The following is a 19,779-nucleotide window of genomic DNA, read 5'->3' as shown; positions in this document are numbered from 1 at the left end:
CTGTAGAAAATCAGACTTCATTATTTTTCAGGTTACAGTGCAACAGCTCTTGGGCAGATGGTTCAGGGAGTGTGGGGAGAGGGTGAGGATCTGTGCTGACTATGGAACAGGAATCTGGTGGATTTTGTTAAATGGAATGGTAAAAATTCAGAGCGTTTAGATACCCAGTTTAAAAATTGTTATTGTTTGTGTTAATGATTTAAGATAAGGCTGGTAAACCTGTGGTTTACAGGCCAATTTCAACCCACAAGGCAGTTTTATGCACAGTATGTAGCTTGCTAAGCAACTTTGGTAAAGAGGGAGAGGCCAAGCCATGAGAAAACACGTTTTGGTTGGCCAGATGACAGTAGCTTCCTTTTCCTACGTAGGTCTGAAGTGTCAAGGCTGAACTTGGGATTGGGTGCAGTTTAGGAGTAGGTGAAAATGTTGGGCTAGGTGAAAAGCTGTGGGTTAGGAGATGAACTTCCTAAGGAAACTATGCAGTCAAGATAGCTGGGGTGGGGACGTGGTTGGGGAAGCTGTCTGTGGCATTGTAGTCTAGAGTCCTAGCAAGAGACGTTGGGAGAGTTGACTTTCTGGTTCTGGGGAAGTCTGGCTCTCTTGTGGTGAGCCTCGACTGAGATTAAGGCCCTTTGGGAGAGGGTTGGTAGTCTCTGCAGGACTGATGATAACCTACCTGAAGCAGCAGACTTTGGAGGAGTGTGCCAGCCAACAAAGTAACATCTCAGGGGCAGGAGTTGAGCAGGGAGCTGTGCTGGTTGGCAGGAATGAACATTCAGTTGAAGCCATTTCATCCTTCTAAAACGCTGTGGGTACCTGTACTCCAGATAAAGGGAGTAGTAGGACTTTTACTGCAGCAAACCCATGGGAGGCAGTGGGGGGAAGGATATGGCTGCTAACTTGCAGGCAGTACTTCTCAGGAAAAGAGTTAGAACTAGATTTACAGCCATGACCTTAAAACTGCAAGTTCTGGTTTAGAACAGATCTTCCACTTTTCCAGTAGACCCATGGCCAGATTCTGAACAGGGCTTCCATATCAGGCTTCCATTTAAGTCAAAAACTGTATTTCAGATCATGCCTAGAGTCACCTCTTTGCAATGAGACACCTTCTTATGACATGAGAAAATTCCTGGGGTGTGTTGAAGGGCTAATTCTGCACATGCTCTGAATTGCTCAGTCTAAGCAGTGAGGTTCTGTCCTCTCGGTGGTTAGATGCTGAAATGGAGTAAGAGCTATCTTAGCCATCTCAAAATCTTGCACGCCATCAGCCCCTCTTAACATGGAGCTGGTTTAGTTTGAAAATAAGAAGGATGTGGACACACCTGTTTTGTTGCTAAATGGCAAGACCACTTGCCTAAAAATTGGGAGACCTCTGTACCCAGTGGTGTTTCAAACTCACATCTCCTGCCTCTCAAAAGAATATCCCAATGTCTAGATCGGATGCTCAAACTCTTTTCTCATCCTCTCTGGTCTCGAAAGGCTAATCCCTTGAAAAAAGAAGTGTAAAATGCTGGGTCTAGGAGGAGCTTTTGTTGACTGTAGCCTTTGAGCATAAATCTGGGTCTCTGGTGTGGTTTGTTCTCACTAGACAGTACAGATATGTTGAACTGAACATTCAGTGCATAAAGAACGAAACGCCCCAGCAGGTTCAGAATCGACAACAGGATTCAGGCCCAACTCCGTTGCAGCATTCCCGGTGCAGTAACTCCCCGGGCAGCTCTTCAGCTGGCGTGCGTGCTCTCTGCCAAGCTCCTGACATAAGTTTACTCAGTTTTTTTAGAATTCCCAAGGTGGATTTTGAGTTTTATGTTGGGACTTGTAGAACACAATAAGAAGAAAACAAAATACAACTGCTTAGGTAATGTAAACGGAAAAAGGCATGCGTTCTGGCTCATTGCAGATGCCAGTTTGTGTTTTGAAACATCTGATTACCTTCAGTTTAGCATATTGTCTTGATAATTAATCACTGACTGTGTTGGAAAGGATGAGATTTTTTTCCCTCATGAATTTATCATAATAAAGATACTAGATCTACCTCAGTTCTTCTAGACAGAAAGTCTTACTGCTCTAATCAGCAACAGGCAAAGGCACAGATTTTTATATAACTTACGTTTGTTTTACAATTATGTCTTCCCATCAGCAATACGTTTTGGACGAATGCCAAGGTCTGAGAAGGCCAAGTTGAAAGCAGAAATTCTAACAGGTGAAAATTATGTAGAAGATTCAGAAATGGCAGATCTTAAATCACTTGCCAAAAGAATTCATGATGCTTACCTGAAAAACTTCAATATGAACAAGGTTAAAGCCAGAATCATCCTTGCAGGGAAAACTAATAACAATCCAGTAAGTACTTTTGCTGTAACTTGAAAGTAAAGCTGGCAAATACATAAGGTGTTTATAATAATTTGTTAAACTCTTAAGCAAGTCTTTTAGAAAATAAATATCATGCTAATACAGACGTGAAATACGCAAAAAGAATACCTGGAGTAAATATGGTTGCTTTTAGCCACTGTAAGAATAATAAGAAGACTTAGGAAAATCAGGTGATTAATTTGTAAATGGGAGCCCATAACTTTAAATTATAGTAGATGCATAAAGGGAAAGAAAATCAGTTCTTAATAAAAAAAAAAGTGACATCTGAATGTGAATACCTCTTGGTATGGGTGGGGGAAATGGATCAAGATGAATTTCCTGTTATGACAGTGGAAAAAAAAAAAATGCTGTTTTTCTGCCACAAATGCCAGGATAAATACCATTATTTTTTAGGGTGTACAGGAGCTGTATGACTTCTGTTTTAATCACAATACCAATGGCAGGAAGGGAAAGAAAACTTGAGTTTGTAATTCTTTCTTTACAGTTCTGGCCATTTCCTCACCCGGCCTTCCTGATCTTTACTGTATGGTTGCTTTGAAAGGGAGAAGCAAGCAAGGTTGTGAAGACAATATGCTGCAGAGGTTATTTTTCTTTCAGGATAATTTAGCCAAGGTCTACCTAATGCTATCAACTGCTTTTTGTTTTGTAGCACATGAGATTGTATAACCATTGTAAGGGCTGACTTGTTTCACTTTATGTATATTTCTTAAAATTTTGGTGTGATTTATGTTAGTTATATGTAGAAGATAAGTATCTTATTTTACCAACAATTTTAATTTAAAAATTTGCAGGGAAGAGGTTTTACGTATGCCATAATAAAAACCATGTAACTGTGGGGATGAGTGCTACAAAAATTGTAAGCAAGCTGTCTTTTAAATTATGGAATTTGGCATATTATAGTCTAGTCTAGCCAAGCACACAGGCTTCTGCATTAAAAGAGAGACATAGGAATAATCCCAGTCTTTTTCATTGGATTAAAGTGATGCTCAAAATTAAGCAGAGGCTTAAACTCTTTTGGGAGTACAAGCTGACATAAGCTTACAGTAAATACCATGCTTTAACACCTTACCAAGCAGGTATCTGCGTAAAGTCCTTTTCCAGCTTCTTACCACACATCAGAATCATAAATTACAATATATATCATACATGCAGGGATTCTAGATGACTGCATCTTAATTTTTGTATTCGCGTTTATGCGATCAAGGCTCTCTGATTATAGTCATCCAATTGACTAGCTAATAGTGACTAGACCAGTAAAAGTGGCTTTACAAGAAAAAATTAATGAGGAATCAGACCCAGTATATTATAAACAGGCTGCTTTGCTCATTCTTCAATATGCAGGGAAGAGGAGGGGTTTTAAGCTATTTCACCATTCCATGGGAAAACAAACATTTTAATTTTCTTTTGACTTTTTAACAGAAAAATAAATTTTTAAAAAGAGGGGTTTTTTGTTGGTAATTAACCCACCTGTTTCTGAACAGTGCATTAACAGTTGATTTTAGTGAATCCTAATTCTTGGCACCACTATCATTTATTTCAGAATAAACATTTTTCATGATGACAAGGTATCACTTTTAAATTCAGCTCCCAAGTCCTTGGCCATACCTATTTTCTGCATAGTGAATTGATGATAAATTCCCAAAAGATTTACTAGATAGTCTACATCTTTTAAAGGGTTCAGAAATGTGGTGGGTTTATTGCTTTACCACTTTCTGCTCATGTCCACATGCATATAGAAAGTTCTGTTCTGTGTAAGTCTAAGTACTGAAGGGAGATGGAATGTGTAGTTGCCGTAAGCATTTAAAAAACGGAAAATTGGGGGAAAATAACACGTTTGACAGTTTTCCAAGTGAAATGAGTTTCTAACAACACCAAGTATTCCTCATGATATTTAATCTGAGATGAGCAAAACAACACAGGAAGGTGCTTATGGAACTAGATTTATGTTGAAGGTCAATTGCCATGACTTTGGTAGGCTGGGAAGTATTGGATTTCGTTGTTTTTCTTTAGGGAATTGTCCTGTTTTGATTACTGCTCTTCAGATATGTATCAAAATATTTTTGAGCTCTGTTTGTTCTTAAAGTCTGAATGCCTTATTTTTTTAGTTTTAAGAGACTGGCTCATCAGTTTATGTACCTTTTTAAATTAAGGGGGCTATAGAACAGACCACAATCAAGACTGAAATTTTGTGTTTTCTGAAATTCTGGTGGGATTCTGGGTTTAGAGATGACTTCGCACTAACTGTAGCTAGAAAGATGAGCTGAATTGCTGTGGCAGATCAGCTGGGACATATTCTATGAAAATCTGATGATAAAACACAAGAGTAGTACAGGGTTCACGTTCTTGTGCAAATATTCTGTCCTATATTTAAATGACTGTCTGTATTCCCCCTAGGATACTTCAGGAAAGCATCATGATGTGCATCAAGTGTAGTTAGTTTAGGAATCGATAGGAGTGTAGGCAGAATAACCTGGACTTCTGGAGAAGGTAATACAAGTTTTTTGTGAACCTTCTGGGACTTGCTCTGAGCTGGATATATGCATACTAAGCACAGTACTTCTGGATCTTCACTATAACTACTACATAAAGCTAGATTAAAGATATGTCATATATGTTTACATTTTACTACTTGCATTGTCGTTTGCAGAGCCGACTGGTTCTTCAATACTGCAGGTTGTAGTTCTGCAATATGTGGTTTCTCTTTATGCAGAAATATGAAAGAACTCGTGGTTTATTGATAGTTGAAGACTGATTAGCGTAAAAGTTAAATATCAGAATTCCTATTCTTTAGGAAACCAATGGTTAATAACCATGATTTTGTAACTGAATTAGTCTTTTTTTTTTTTTCTCTGTAGCCATTTGTTATACATGATATGGATACCTTGTGTATGGCAGAGAAGACCCTGGTGGCAAAATTGGTAGCCAATGGAATTCAGAACAAGGAAGCAGAAGTTCGAATCTTCCACTGCTGCCAGTGTACGTCTGTAGAGACCGTCACAGAACTTACTGAATTTGCCAAATCTATCCCTGGCTTCTCCAATCTCGACTTGAATGATCAAGTGACACTGTTAAAATACGGAGTTTATGAAGCCATATTTGCCATGTTAGCATCTGTGATGAACAAGGACGGGATGCTGGTAGCCTATGGAAACGGTTTTATAACCCGGGAGTTCCTGAAAAGCCTGAGAAAGCCATTCTGTGATATAATGGAGCCAAAATTTGATTTTGCAATGAAATTCAATGCACTAGAATTGGATGATAGCGATATATCCCTTTTTGTTGCTGCCATCATTTGCTGTGGAGGTAAGCGTTGCATATTTGTTCTTTAAGGTTGTACATCTTAAATTTTTCTTCATGTGACATAATAATTTAAATGGAAAAGCTTAGATATTTCTTGAAGATTCAATTCTAGCTCTAAAAATGTCATTTTTTCCTTTTAGCATTTTTCATGGAAGATACTGTGTAACTTAACAGTCTCGATCCCGTGTTTTGCATTGCAGAATTGTAGACATGCTAGGAATTACTGTTCAGCCTCACTCAGAGGGGTCTAATTACTGTCTGTTCTTAAAAGTGGGATGTGAGGAGTGTTGGTATTGTTTTGTTTGGAGGATTTTTTTAATCACAGAATCGTTCAGGTTGGAAAAGACCCTTGGGATCATTGAGTCCAACCATCAGCCCTACTCTACAAAGTTCTTAAAGTATGTTTAAGGCTGGGTTGGAAACAGTATTTCTATCCACCAAATGGGCAGAAAAATAGTATGTAATGAGACTGGAGGCAGGTGCAGATGATAGCTTTGCTTATCTTTGACACTTGCTGATTACATCATGTAATGAGTTCTGCACAGATGCACAGCTCTGCACTTCCTGCGTTCTGATTTCAATATCACAGGCTGTTTTTTAAAAAGTTTAGCTAATTTTAAAAAATCAGTTGATAGTATTTTTTTAATTATTTCGTAATACATAAAGATATGGGGTTTGGGTTTTGTGGTTTGGTTTTTTTCTTTGTCTATTGCTTGAACTCTGAGTAAAGGAACACAAATTTAATAATAATTTACTTCCTGGAGGAAAGAAAGGATTATAAGGGCACTTGTATTTAAGGTTAAATTTAAAACTATCCATAAGCATTTTGAGAAAGGGAAATAAATATCATATAGAAAGAGTGAAACGTCCTTAATAGGTGCTTCTCTACGTCCTGTCAATAACTTGTGCTGTGGCAGTATACATATGGCAACCAAGAGTGAAAGTCTGTTATTTATGCTTTGCTGTATTGCTACCAAACTGAAGAACTCTAGAAATAGCCATGTACTTTTTTTTTTCATCCTTACTGTTTGAATTCTGTTATCAGGACATTCAGAATATAAACTGGATTTCTAGGCTGCATACTTCTGCTGGTTTTTAGGGTGAGAGGGTGCTGTGGGTTTTCTTCTTTTGTAGCATGGGTTGTATTTAGTAGTATGAAATCTCTCCTCAAAAACTGTGGGCATTGACAAAACTTTGGCCAAAGGGATAAGGAAGACTACTCTTTTTTTTTTCTTTTTTTTTTTTAAAAAGATTCATTTTGAACCTCATTGCCCTTAGTGTATGATGTAAATATACGCTGTAGCCTACAACACAGAATATATAAAGTAGCCTACTTTTAAAGAATAATTACAAAATTATGACATGTATTCTTTTGTTTGTTTTGAGAACAGATCGTCCTGGTCTTGTAAACGTAGGACACATTGAAAAAATGCAGGAGAGCATTGTGCATGTACTGAAACTTCACTTGCAAACCAACCATCCTGATGACATCTTCCTCTTCCCGAAACTTCTCCAAAAAATGGCTGACCTCCGACAACTTGTCACAGAGCATGCTCAACTTGTTCAGATAATTAAGAAGACTGAATCTGATGCACATTTACACCCTTTACTACAGGAAATCTACAGGGATATGTATTAAGGATTTTTAGTATTTTTTTCCACAATATTTAAAGACAAGAGCAATACTAATAACAGATGGGAGCAAAACTACTTGCAGTTATCTGCTGTTCACTCAGCTCAGAGCATGAAAAATCTAAAAGCTGGGTAACTGGTGTGTTACACTGCTTTTAGTTTGGGATCTTTTGTTCTTCATTTGAAAGAGGTCTGCAGAAAAATACTGATCATAGCGCTCATGAAGTGTCTTACAATGGTTCTTTTATTTGGAAATTTGAAGATTGGTAAGGAATACATATTTGTATAATAAATCAGAATGTTAAGTAACAGAAATGAACAAAATTGTATTTCCTCTTGGCTTAGTCATTTTAGAATTAATATAACAAATTCAGCAAATTCTCTCCAGGTATATGCACAATCATAAAGATTATGCACTTTTGGCTAATGGTAATCACTGAGAACCAACTAACACTTTTCCTTACAGCAGTCAGTCTAGGTGTATCAAATGGTTGGATATTACTGTACATACACTTCTAAAAAATTTGAAAGACCTTTGATCCGCTGCTGCTTTAATTCCATGAAATGCAGTACAGCTTCATATAGTATTGCATTGGTATACCTTAGGATTAGCACGTTTAAAAGACAGTTCTCTTATGAAATGAAATAAAATTGAAAGTGTTATCTAAAATATAGCAGAGATGCTCCATTCGGGTGTTTCTTGAAGAGTAAATGTGGTAAAATAATGGATCCTTTTTTCAAAACTGTTTTGAGGAAATACAAAAATGTCCCTGAGGAAAACCATATCATATTCAGTAACAGTTTTAAACTGAAAGAGGGTAGGTTTAGACTGGATCTAAGGAAGAAATTGTTCCCTGTGAGGGTGGTGAGGCCCTGGCACAGGTTGCCCAGAGAAGCTGTGGCTGCCCCCTCCCTGGAAGGGTTCAAGGCCAGGTTGGACGGGGCTTTGGGCAACCTGGGCTAGTGGAAGGTGGCCCTGCCCAGGGCAGGGGGGTGTAACTAGATGATCTTTAAGGTCTTTTCCAACCCAAACCAGTCTATGATTCTATACCATGCATATTTTGGAGAACTTTTAATAGCTCAAGATGTAGTTTTGACTTAAAAGTACCATTTGGAATTAGCAAGAGCTTTGGAGAGACTGAAGAAGCTGATGCTAGCCCAGAAAAAGAATTTCAACTGCCCAGCATTCTAGTGGAGTGATAGCTTACTCTGAAGAAATGATGGCATAGGAATGGCACCTTCTTTCTTGACAAGTATCTTGGCAGTATGGAGTTGTCTGGACCTGTTTACTTTTCTCATGAATATACTGTTTTATTTTTTTCCAGTTACCCACTTGGATATGTTTCTTTCTACTCCTCCTTAGACCTTCTTGACAGAAGTATTAGCTAGATTATTTCACCAAATTTTGTCCTTGTCCATACCGCCATAGTGGATAAGGTGACAACATTACCAAGAGCAGCATTTGTAGGTGTCAATTGTGTAATATTAAAGAGAGCACAGTTGAGAGTAGGATTATCACGTTCCTGAGAGCAAACTCTGATTTTACAACAGTACTTACTCCTGATGCAAAATAAGCCATAGGGAAACTGCTTGACTTTGCCATTTTACGGGATCTTTTATCAAAGAGTACTACACGTAAGTGCTAGTTGCGTGCGAGACACTGTGCTATTTCTTTTTCTTTTTGTGGTTGTTTTTTTTAATACAGTAACTTCACATTATTATTTCCTTATTTTACTATTTGTTTCATAACACAAAGATCTCAGGAGCCAATCTTAGCATTTTCACAATAGTTAAGCTTTCAGTGGCACAGGAGGACGCCTTGCACTTGTTTTATTGTAGGACGCTTGAAGACTTCAGAATCTTAAACCTTCACTGCAAGAATTTAGTAAGATTGATAAAGTGTGAACATCACACTGATTCTTATTTTAGTCACAACGTTTGTTTCTTTAGAGGCCTGCTAGCATGGCTAGACACTGGGTAAATTACAGCTTTAGAAGCAATTTGGTGTTTACCCAGGCGATGGTCGTTAGCAGGGGTTTTAGTGTCAGATATATTTAGTGTAAAATATTGAAGCATAGGCCTCGAATTTGGTGACCAGCTGGGGCAGGATAAATGCACGTGCACAAAACTCTCTCCCCTTCCCTGTCACCAGTTGGTAACAGGAAGAATAAGAGTTAAGGTTACAGCTCCTTCTAATGCTTCGTTAAGAGAACATTGTTGGTCTTGCCAGGAAACAGCAGATGAGAAGTGGGTTGTCTTTTGTGTCTTACAGCAGCATGTAGTATGTCCCCAGAAATAACAAGAGGATTTTAGCAACAATGCTGCTTTATTCCTGTCAGCCATGTTTCACTAAGGGGTTTAGGCATAAGACATCGAGCACTGAAATAATTGATATGCAGTACTGCTTACTCAAAAAATTGTCAAACCATTCTGGGATGGCATACTGACACTCTAATAGCCAACTATTTTATCTTCTAAAAAAAAAGTATAAGTTGAATTTTTTTCCTTCAAAGTGCAGATTTTTGCAAAGGGTAAATCTCAAAGTTGTGTTCCGTAGTTCGGGTGTACTGAAGTTTCTCAGGAAAATCTGACACAGTCAGTGTGGACAAAAACTATTTTTCCTGCTCCTGTTCTCAAAAGTGGCTAAAACACTTTACCGAAACTTTTAAAAAACTTGGAGAATGTAATAATAAATACTTAAATTCTCAGCAAAACTTCAAAGACTCGAAAACAGCATAATTCAGTAGAAGGCATAATGTTTAGCTATATTAGCAGCTGCTTGTAACAGGTTCCTATTATCACCATTAGGAAAGTGCATAATTTGCATTTTTCCTGTTCCAGATCCATTTTGTTTTGTTATTTGAAAACCAGCAAGCATTTTTTTTTTGTCTAGTTCCTTGGACGCTGAAGTTGGATTTCTGTTTTAAATTAAATTGCAGACCTTTAATGAAAAAAAAAAAAATGGAAAGAACGCATCTCTGAATTACAGAAATATGAACAAGATGTTAACAGAGGCTAAAATTCTGGAGGGATTCCACTGCCCACACTGCTACACTGTGCACATACCCACAGTCTCGTCAAGGGCAGACAATTCACTTCCCGAATATTAATGAGCAAAAGAAATTCTTAATTTCTACATTACACTTCTAATGAAGTACATTCACTGCTTCAGTAGGTGACTGCAGCAGGCTTTTGCCAATTAGATTTCAAAATGATTCAATTTGTGTTTGTCTCTCTGAAGTTTGGAATCTGAACTAGTTTGAGATCTATTACTGAGGAGCCTTCAGCATCTCCACCTTGTACAGATCATCTAATATTTTAAAATACCCATTCTATGGAGGAAAATAAAGTGCTCAGATTTTAGGATTAAAAAAATTATTAAAGATTTTCTGGCTTGTTAGGTACAGTTTTGATCTGATTCTTATCAACATAACTTATAATTTTACTATCACAGCACCGAAGAATTCTGGTTAGCAACCAGGTGCCCACAAACAACTTAACAGACAACAGATGGATAGAGGAAAATCCTAGGAAACAATAGTATGACTTAAGTTTTCAACAAACCTACAGCTAACTCATTTTTGAGGGTTGTTTGGGGTTTTCTTATTTATTGGGATGCCCTAGGTGCTTGGACAAACGGGAAGAGGAAAAAAAAAAAGAGGAAGGTTTTGTGTCAGGTGTTAGGGAAATCTGATGTTCATTTTTATCTCCTTAAATATTTCCTTTAAAGGTGTACTAACAGCACACAACTGCCATTTCAAAAAAATCAATTACTTTGTACCTTTTTAAATTTCAGAATCCCACTTTTATTTTAAACACAAATTGACAGACAATAGATAGGAATGTTTTCCACTTACAGAAATTGAATCTTTCTTCGCATTTAAAGAAATGTTTTTTTTACTTAATTGCCACTTCCGTGTGCCTTTGCTTTGGTTCTAGCCAGCTGCTAGAAAGCTGAAGTTTTGCCAAAGAGCATATTTTTTGCATTATTTCTGGCCCGCACAGATTTAGGAAATACCAGCAGTTGCACTAAATCCGTTCTCATGAGAGAGCTAGCAGAAGTTTGCAAATCAAAGGGCTTATAATAAGCATCTAAACATTTGTTTGTTTATTCAAACTGCTAAAACTTGGGGAGATTTATTCATCACGAGAGCTGGGTCACATACTATTACATTTGAATTTCCTCCTTATTTCTAATGGAAAGCCCGGACAACTTAAGGCACCGTCTCAGACAAAGCAGTTGGAGAAGATTACACTGTAGCTGCCTGTACTGTGAAGAGGAACAATTTCAGCTCTGTCTCTCCTTAAAAGCATCCCTGTTACTTAGTTGAAAATCTGCAATTACATTTAACAAATGCATTTGCAGCTGTTGTGACACTGCTTAAGCATAAGGTCTTACAAATACTGGCCCTTCCCTGAAAACCCTAATCCTTTAATAAGTGTTGAAATGTAAGGTGTAGTGTGATATCTGGTGCTTGCTTATATCTCAAGTGCTGTCTTGATAATCAGTTGCATATATTTTTTTTATCTAGGTTTAATCAGCTTTATTATCCTTCTTTTACTAGAGATTTAAATTATATGTGGGTTTGATCTAAGATTATTGATATTATGTATTGTGGGATTTTTTTTTAATTTAATACCATTTCTTCATGTTTCAATTTGTAAAATACAAGAATATAATTGCAAGGTATAAACTTTCACTAAATTATATTACAGAGGTGCTTTAAGAAAAATATGTAAATTATTTAATTTAAATATTTGTTTCGTACTTTATCGTGTGAACCCTTTTGTACAGCGAGGAAAGATTTACTTTTATGGGGTAAGGATGATGGGCCTGAAGTCAAAGACAAACTGCTATTTATTCCTGTCTGGTCTTTATTACTGTATGATTTGTGAAGAAGTATCACAAATTCTGCAACTTATCAGTGTTTGGTATTGAGAACTGTAACAAAATTTTGAAATATATTTTCACATAGAACATAGACTTCCTTTTTATTTAATTTTAATGAAAGTAAGTCTAGGTGAGGAAGAGCTGTAATCCCCAAACTGAGTTAATATTTTTAACATTTTAACTCAAGTTCACCGATATGAAAGACAGCTTATAGAACTAAGTTCATCTTTGCTTTACAGGACAGTAGTTTGTTTTCCTTAAAAGTCTGAAAGAGAGCTAAAAAGAGCTATATTCTGTCAGTACTCCATTACTGATATTTTCTGAGGAGCTGACTTGCGCCTTGCTAGAAATAATGTGTATTCAGGATTATTTCCTGCTACCTGCACTGAGGTCGATCTGCAGTTTTTATAGATGTATTTTAAAATACGTCATTTGATAGTGCAAAACAGCGTTGAAATGCCACTATTGGCTTTTGTGTCGGAGTGTTCCCTTTGTGATTTTACGTAGAGATGAATTCAGAATCTGTTCGTCGGGGTTGCGTGTCCTGTGATTGAGGTGTGACAGTCTGTGCCTACAGCATTCCTGCTAATGAATCCTGATGTAGGAACAAAGTTACCTTTTAAAGGTATACCTCTTATGTTGCTGTAGTCAAAACAGAGCAACAGTATATTACAAATGTGCCAGCAATGATTTACACTTAGTGCATTTTATTTGTAATAGATAAAATTTTTATTTCCCCAAATTGCTGCAACTTGAAATTTTCACTTGATCAGTGTCACCATGCAGGTGTATTACCTACTAAGTTTGTGTCATATTTGTAAAAGCTCTTTTCTTTTAAAAGACCTTCCTGTGGTAACCTACAGCTACTTCTTTTCTTAATTTCACAGGCAGCAAAGAAAAAAAACCTGTAAAAGGTACTAACAGATATGTCACTTCACACTGTAAATACATGATACAAACTCATTGTTCACTAAACCCATCCTAGGGCGAGGGTGTTTCCTCTTTTTGTTTCTTTTCTAATGTGCTTACAGGTTTTTTAAATCTCTTTTGGCTTCTGAAGCTGTTTGGGGTTTTTCTTGAACCCCTTTATTGTGTTAGTCGCTATTCTGTTGTCAGATTCCTTTGCAAGGATGTTTCAAAACAGAATTCCTATTGCAAGGACCTCAATTTCAGATGAGTTGCCTCTGCCCAGGGGATAGGCTGCATGCACAGAAGAGATTAATCTGATTACAGGCTGAGCCTTAAATAAGAACTGCAAGATCAAGCATAAGGTACTTAAAATTGGTTTTAAGGATTCTGGTGTATTTTCTCAGGTTGGACATGCAGGTACAGTAATCCCTACTATGGAAAAGACACCTTGTGCTCAATACAAGAAGTTTCATGGCATTCTTTACACTTGATAGGAAAAAAAGTTGGTGGTATGGGAAAATACCAGCTGAAATGCTGGCAACATGCAAGTACTGCGTTCTGCTGCGTAGGAGTGCAGTCTAATCATTCAAAATCTGTTTGTGATGCGCAACAGGAACTGTAAGAAGGTTAGCAAATCTTCTGGTGGATGATTCATATGCAGATAACCCCGCCGAGCACCGTTCCACTCCACGCTTCGTCACCTCTGGCCCGTTCTAGGTCTGTTCCACCAGGCGGTAGCGCGGGGTTGCCTGGACGGAGAGGCCGTGCTTTGCCCTCCCGTCGGCACCAGAGGTTGGAGATGGCCTGGGCGTGTTGGGGCCGGGATCTCCAGGCCCTTGTCAGCGGCACCGTTGCGGCAGGCGCTTCCCTGCCATTTTTTTTTTGTTTTTGTTTTTGCAGACAGCGGGAGGGAGCTGCCTCTGATCCAACCCTTCAGCCCTCTCCCCTGGGAAATGAATCCTATGGGATAGGGTGAAGCCATGGCTCCATCTTAGGAGCCACAAATACTTCCCTCTTTCAGAAGTTTCAGAAGTGGAAGAGCATCGATGGCTTCAGTTATTCCACTAGCAACAACAAATCTAACCAACATTTTAATATTACAGATTTTAACAAGACACCCCCCCCCCCCGAACTGTCTTGACAAAAGAGTCTGTTTTATCAGCTTCTCGGATGAGCTGCATTTCATATTGCTCCTGCTATTTCACAGCTTTTACAAACAATTGCTCTGAATTTTCTTTAGGGATGTAACACAACAGTATTATTACATCGCGATGTTAAAACCCTTTATCACATCTCAGATTGTCTTGTTATCTGATATGACACAAAAAAGCACGTTTTTGTTAACGTTGCCAAACCCTAATCACTAGAGTTAACAAGTGTTTAATTAAATCAAGATATCAATATTAAAGAGAAAAAAAAAAAAGGTAATTGTTTCCAGTCACCTATGTTTTTAGGAGGTTTTGGGTACTTTTTATTACAGTAAGTACAGAACTTACAAAGAGCAGACATTTCTTGCAGGGAGTAGTCAAACCTAATTCTCATGGAATGCTTGTTTCCCAGTAAAATACCACTAATTCAAGCCAAGTTCCCAGTTTCTTTCTGTCAGAACAGTGCAAATGACATTTTCAAGAAAGAATGGAAGTCTGGTCTCACAGGGGTTTATAGGAAAGACAAAGTCTCTTGCATTTGTGAATGTCAAAATTACATATATCGAAATATGATGATGCATTCTCGAATGTTACCAGCCTACTGATCTAGGATGAAAAAACTTGAACTAAACATTTTTCTTCTTTTTTTACGTTCTGATTTTTTTCCGTTTCCTTTAAAAATAAGAGGTTGAATTCATAGTGTTTGTAGAGAGACTGGTAGGAACGTATGTGCTTTAAAAAAAAAAAAAGTCATCCTTTAAGATTGAATGTAAACACAGTTGATTTGAAATATGGCTTTGCCTTAATGGTTTTAAAAAAAAATAAAGTATTTTTAAAAGTGAATTTAATGACTTGTGCTGATCTCTTATTTCCAGGAAAGACTGTAATATCATGGTTCTGAGACAAACACTTCTTCCCCTCTGCTGGCTGCCTCTTGTACATTATCCAAAGCAGCTGCCAAGTCCTAACCGAGTCCCTCATTCAGTGACTGTGCACGCACGAGTAACTTTTATGTACACGCAAGTAGTTCTGTTCTGTGCTCTTGTACAACCACTTACAATCTCAACTGATAGCTTGTGTCAATGTTTGCAGAAGCAGGGCCCGGGGACCGCGGGGTGGTGGTGTGCTTGGGAACGGTGACGCCTCTCGCTCCTTCCGCGATAGTACCAGTGCCCTGAATGTGTGTTTTGTGCTGCTCTAGTGTAATTAAGAACTCAAATGATTTTGCCTTAACCTGATTTGCCTTAATTTGGTATACAAAGCCCTGCTTCAGAAAACACTCAGCTGCTTAACTTTATACCAGGGAGTAATCATGCTGATTTTTAGTAGTGAACAAGAGTGGATTAAGCAACCTTTGGTGGGATTGGTGCCCAGATTTTTTTGGGTTAGCATCAAGTATCTGTTAACAAATTGTATTAAGTATGTTTACTACATAATAAGACGTGCATATTACAAGGATATTTTAAAGGCAGAACGATATTGGAAGCATCTTTAAAGTGGTGATGCTTACCAATTTACTGTTAGACACACCTTTTAAATTAGGAATGTGTAACGTGTATGTATACGTTGCACATATAATAGATATTTATATTTCATCAGTTTGTCTGCTGACCCACCATCCTGCTGTGTCCTTCCATCCCCGCTGACTGTATGACCAGCTTGAGACATTTGTTGAACTCAACAAGCACTGAATTCACTTCTACATGACGTGGAGCATACTGACTAACTTGATGAGCATGGCTTCAATTCAATCAGTTGGGAGGATATGTCACAGATAATTGCTTTCCTTCAAGAATCTGGGGATTTATTAAGCTGGTAAAAGAGTGCTAAAGCAAAAATTACAGCAGAGGATAATCATGGTTCTTCATCAGCTCTGCTCAGGATCACTGAAGGCCTGATTGTGAGCAGCAGAAAGTGCTCGGAGAACCTGATGAAACCAAACTGTAAAGGCTGTGCATATCTTGAGGTGTAGTCCTCATGGCTATTAAGTTTGGGCGTGATGGCATTTGGTCTGTGAAATCAGAGACACCAAGACATTATGATACAGAGACCATCATGCTCATGTTCAGTGGGAATATGAGAATGTGGCATACACAAGTTTTAACAGCTGGGCACAGATAATAATCCTTTGTCATTCCAGGAAATATCCAACTGCATGTAGGTCAGCCTTCTTCTTCTAAAGCATGGACCAGAGGTGACAGAACATACCTGATGGCCCTGGGCTACTGAACCACTTAGTGGTACTTGCCAGAAGTATGGTTTTCATCACCAAAAAGGTATGTGTAACCGGGGGACTGTGAAGCAGAGAGGTATCCTTAACTTGGCTTTTTCTGTTGTACTCCAGATAAATAAATGAGCTGTGCTAGGCCAAATTAAAAATTCTGTAGTGACAGATTCTGCTCCCTTTTAATACTGAGTCTATGCCCCCTCCGGTTCAATTGAACAAGTACTTAAAGGTAGGGTCATTGCTGAGGGCTTTAAATGGTTCTTCTAGCATATGATGGCAAAGATAATGATTATGAATAAATGAGTTAACTGCATTTTTCTTAAAGGGGCCAGAAGAGGTTGAAAAGGAGGAAAACAGCTCAGAGACACTGGATCCTTCCCAGCCCATTAGCAGGTGCACGTCCCAGTCCCAAGACAGACTTGCACGTCATAAAACCAAAAGGCACGTTCTCATTTAGATGGGAACTGCACTAGCCAGGCTTCTGAGACCTGCTTTCAAGCTAAGAGTTAAGATACAACCTCTTGCAAACATTGTGAAATACAGGAAATAAAAAAGTTTTAGAAAGCCATTTGCTGGTATAAACATAGTATGTGATCTCACACAACTATGATGCTTTTTGTCAGCTTGATTGTAAGACTAGTTTTAAGATGGAAAAGTACTGTGATTCTCTTCTGTTCTATTTACAGTTGTGCTTTTAGCATAGGGTATGCCTCTGTTATTTGTACAGAGCAGATAGATACACTACAGCTTTTAAAGTTGGTGTGTCTAATATGAAACTGAAATTTAATACCACCCATTTTAAATAAGTTTAATATCACTTTCTTTGAAAATATACTCTCATTACCACAAAAAGGTATCTGAAATGTTGACTTCTAACGTGTATCTTTTTTTCCACAATTAAAGATGTCCACATACTCGGTCTTAAAAGCACCTAGAGCTTGAAAAGGGTACTAATAGGTCCATTATTGCTCCTCTAGTAACTACAAGAAATTCCAGTCCTCAACAGAGGACACCAATATCCTAGGTTCAGAAGAAGAAAAAAAAAAAAAAATTTTAGGACACTCAAACATCCTAAAGAACTAAAACTCATTGAAATAATGTTGATTTCTTTTAACAGACACACGGTTCATTCTACTAAAATGATCAAGTTTAGATGTTGACATAGGACAAATGATATGGATGGAAGAGTTGAGAAAACAGGAGATAGTACCCAAGGCATTAACAGCTTCTGAACCAATGACCAAAAAACGCTTGAGTAAATAATGTGATGTGGTGATTAGGAGCACTCTAGACATATCCTTAAGGTGTGTGACTAAGTCGTTTTACATAAATGCCATCTAAATCTTCCTTGTAATTAAGACAAAGTCAACACAGATAACTGAGAGCTAATTTTTGAGCTGAAACTGCTGTTGCCCTAACAATTCTTTTACCCTTTTTTCACTAAAACTATGTTTCTGAAATCTCTATTCTAGCTGCAGTTTAATTGCCCAGTTCGGGAAAGAACTGAGCTTATTAACTGATGTGAAAGTGAAAAGGAAGTCATCTGTACTTGTAAAGCATAAACTAGGTGTGTTAACGGTCCTCTCCTGTGGCTGTATTGACATGGACTGGAAGACTGAGTGGAAAGTGACTGCAAGTGAATTGTAAGTATCTTTTTTTTATTATTATTATATTGGTATTAGAAGAGCACCTACCTTCAGAGGTCTTAATACTGTCATACTGAGATTATAATCTTGAAGAATCTAGGTATTTCTATGGGTATCTGTGACTTATAACAGACTTCAAAATAAAACTTTGAATTCCTTGCCTACTGTAATCTTACCAGGACAGCACTGGCAGGTTAACAATTGGTTTATACTGACTTTCTTGGATGCATATGGAACTAAGCCAGATAAATCTGTCTCAGGTTTTCCTAACACTGTAGGAGTGTCAAGAACAACACAAAACATGAAAATAACAAACGTGAAAACCTGGATGTTCCTATGCTATAGGCTGTTTAGTTTTTTTCCTCCATGCGTTTTCCATGGTGACAACAGGCCTGTCTGTCTGTCTGTCTTTCTGGCTCTTCCACACCTCGTGGCCGTACCGCTGGCACCGCAGTCGCTGCGTGGTGATGCCTGAAGCCAAGCCTGTTGTAAGGAAATGCGTTGCTGTGTTCTGTAGTAGTGAGCTGAGGGAGGTCGCTCCTTTAAAAGGAGCAACGTGATGGTCTCCAAAAGGAGAGCGGAGAAACCCCAGCCAAAGAACTGTCTCTCTTGCTCCTTCAGTATTTATGTTCTTCTATCCATTTTTTTACAGGGGAAGGATTTTTGTTGGGGCTTTCTTTTAGCCATATCTTCTTGTATTTCCAAAGGAAAGGCCTTTAGGTTTTCATTCACACAGGGGAGGCAGAACCTTTTGGAGTAGAACAGACTACATTCCTGTAAAGAAAATAATATTATTAGCAGGATACACAAAATGGAACTGCTTAAGTTCCAGCCTCATTAAACCACATTTATATTTAGAATTCTCCTAAATTAAATTCTTCTTCTAGGTTGAAATATTCCAGCAATTTTGCTTCTTCCTATTCAATAATTCTAACATCTGGTTAGAGCTAACTGGGTGAAAAATAAAAACTGGTTCTGTAACAATCACTAACCAAATCAACTATCACGTTGCTCCTTTTAAAGAAGTGACCTTCATCAGCTCACTGCTACAGAGAACAGTAACACATTTCCTTGCAACTGGCTTGTCCTTCAAGCATCGTTTATGGTTCTCCTGGCATGATCACTAAATTCCAAACAGGATTTAATGGGTAAGCTGGAGCTGGTGTTGCTGATGGATTATTCTTGGAGAGTTAAACATGAATAAAACCATCAGTATGGATGGATCAGGACATCTTTTTGGGAGTAATGGATTCCATGGGGTTTACCTAAACAGTGAAGTTTTCCTCTAAAGCTAACTCTTAGATTATGAAGATTTCTCCCTCCTGGGAGGATTTTTCAAGTTCCTGCACTGGTATGTGAGACCTGAAGTCTCAGAACGCTCTTCCTCACCTATCTCCGCAAAAATGGCCTAAAGGCCAACACAAGTACAAAGAACGATGGCCTCACAGACTTTAGCTGCTTCTTTTTCTGTAACTCCCCCCAAAACTACTCTTCTTTCTATAAATCTGTGTGCTTGTATTGCTCTAGGAGAATATTAAATATCACAGAGGTGTCCAAAAACGAGAACAGTTAAATGAATTTAATTTGGCTGGGACAATTCAACTGAGATTTCAGCCATTACCCACCTTTACCTTGAATTATAGTATCAGTTAC

At 38.0% G+C, this 19,779-nt stretch overlaps 2 protein-coding genes across 7 annotated transcripts in view; one reads left to right on the top strand and one right to left on the bottom strand.

The window, feature by feature from the left end:
* PPARA (peroxisome proliferator activated receptor alpha) overlaps positions 1-15,096 on the top strand; it is a 43,625-nt gene extending 28,529 nt beyond the window's left edge. For all 5 annotated transcript variants that reach the window (XM_074872104.1, XM_074872102.1, XM_074872103.1 and 2 more), the window contains 3 exons: positions 2,141-2,343; positions 5,229-5,676; positions 7,065-15,096. In XM_074872104.1, the coding sequence (XP_074728205.1) occupies positions 2,141-2,343; positions 5,229-5,676; positions 7,065-7,312 (899 nt within the window). In that variant the 3' untranslated portion in view covers positions 7,313-15,096. The remainder of the gene's footprint in view (positions 1-2,140; positions 2,344-5,228; positions 5,677-7,064) is intronic.
* CDPF1 (cysteine rich DPF motif domain containing 1) overlaps positions 14,548-19,779 on the bottom strand; it is a 24,819-nt gene continuing 19,587 nt past the window's right edge. For both annotated transcript variants that reach the window (XM_074872107.1, XM_074872108.1), the window contains exon 5: positions 14,548-18,900. In XM_074872107.1, the coding sequence (XP_074728208.1) occupies positions 18,751-18,900 (150 nt within the window). In that variant the 3' untranslated portion in view covers positions 14,548-18,750. The remainder of the gene's footprint in view (positions 18,901-19,779) is intronic.

The sequence above is a fragment of the Strix uralensis genome, chromosome 5 (genome assembly GCF_047716275.1).
Source record: "Strix uralensis isolate ZFMK-TIS-50842 chromosome 5, bStrUra1, whole genome shotgun sequence".
Classification (NCBI taxonomy): Eukaryota; Metazoa; Chordata; class Aves; order Strigiformes; family Strigidae; genus Strix; species Strix uralensis.
This window is presented reverse-complemented; position numbering and strand designations above follow the sequence as displayed.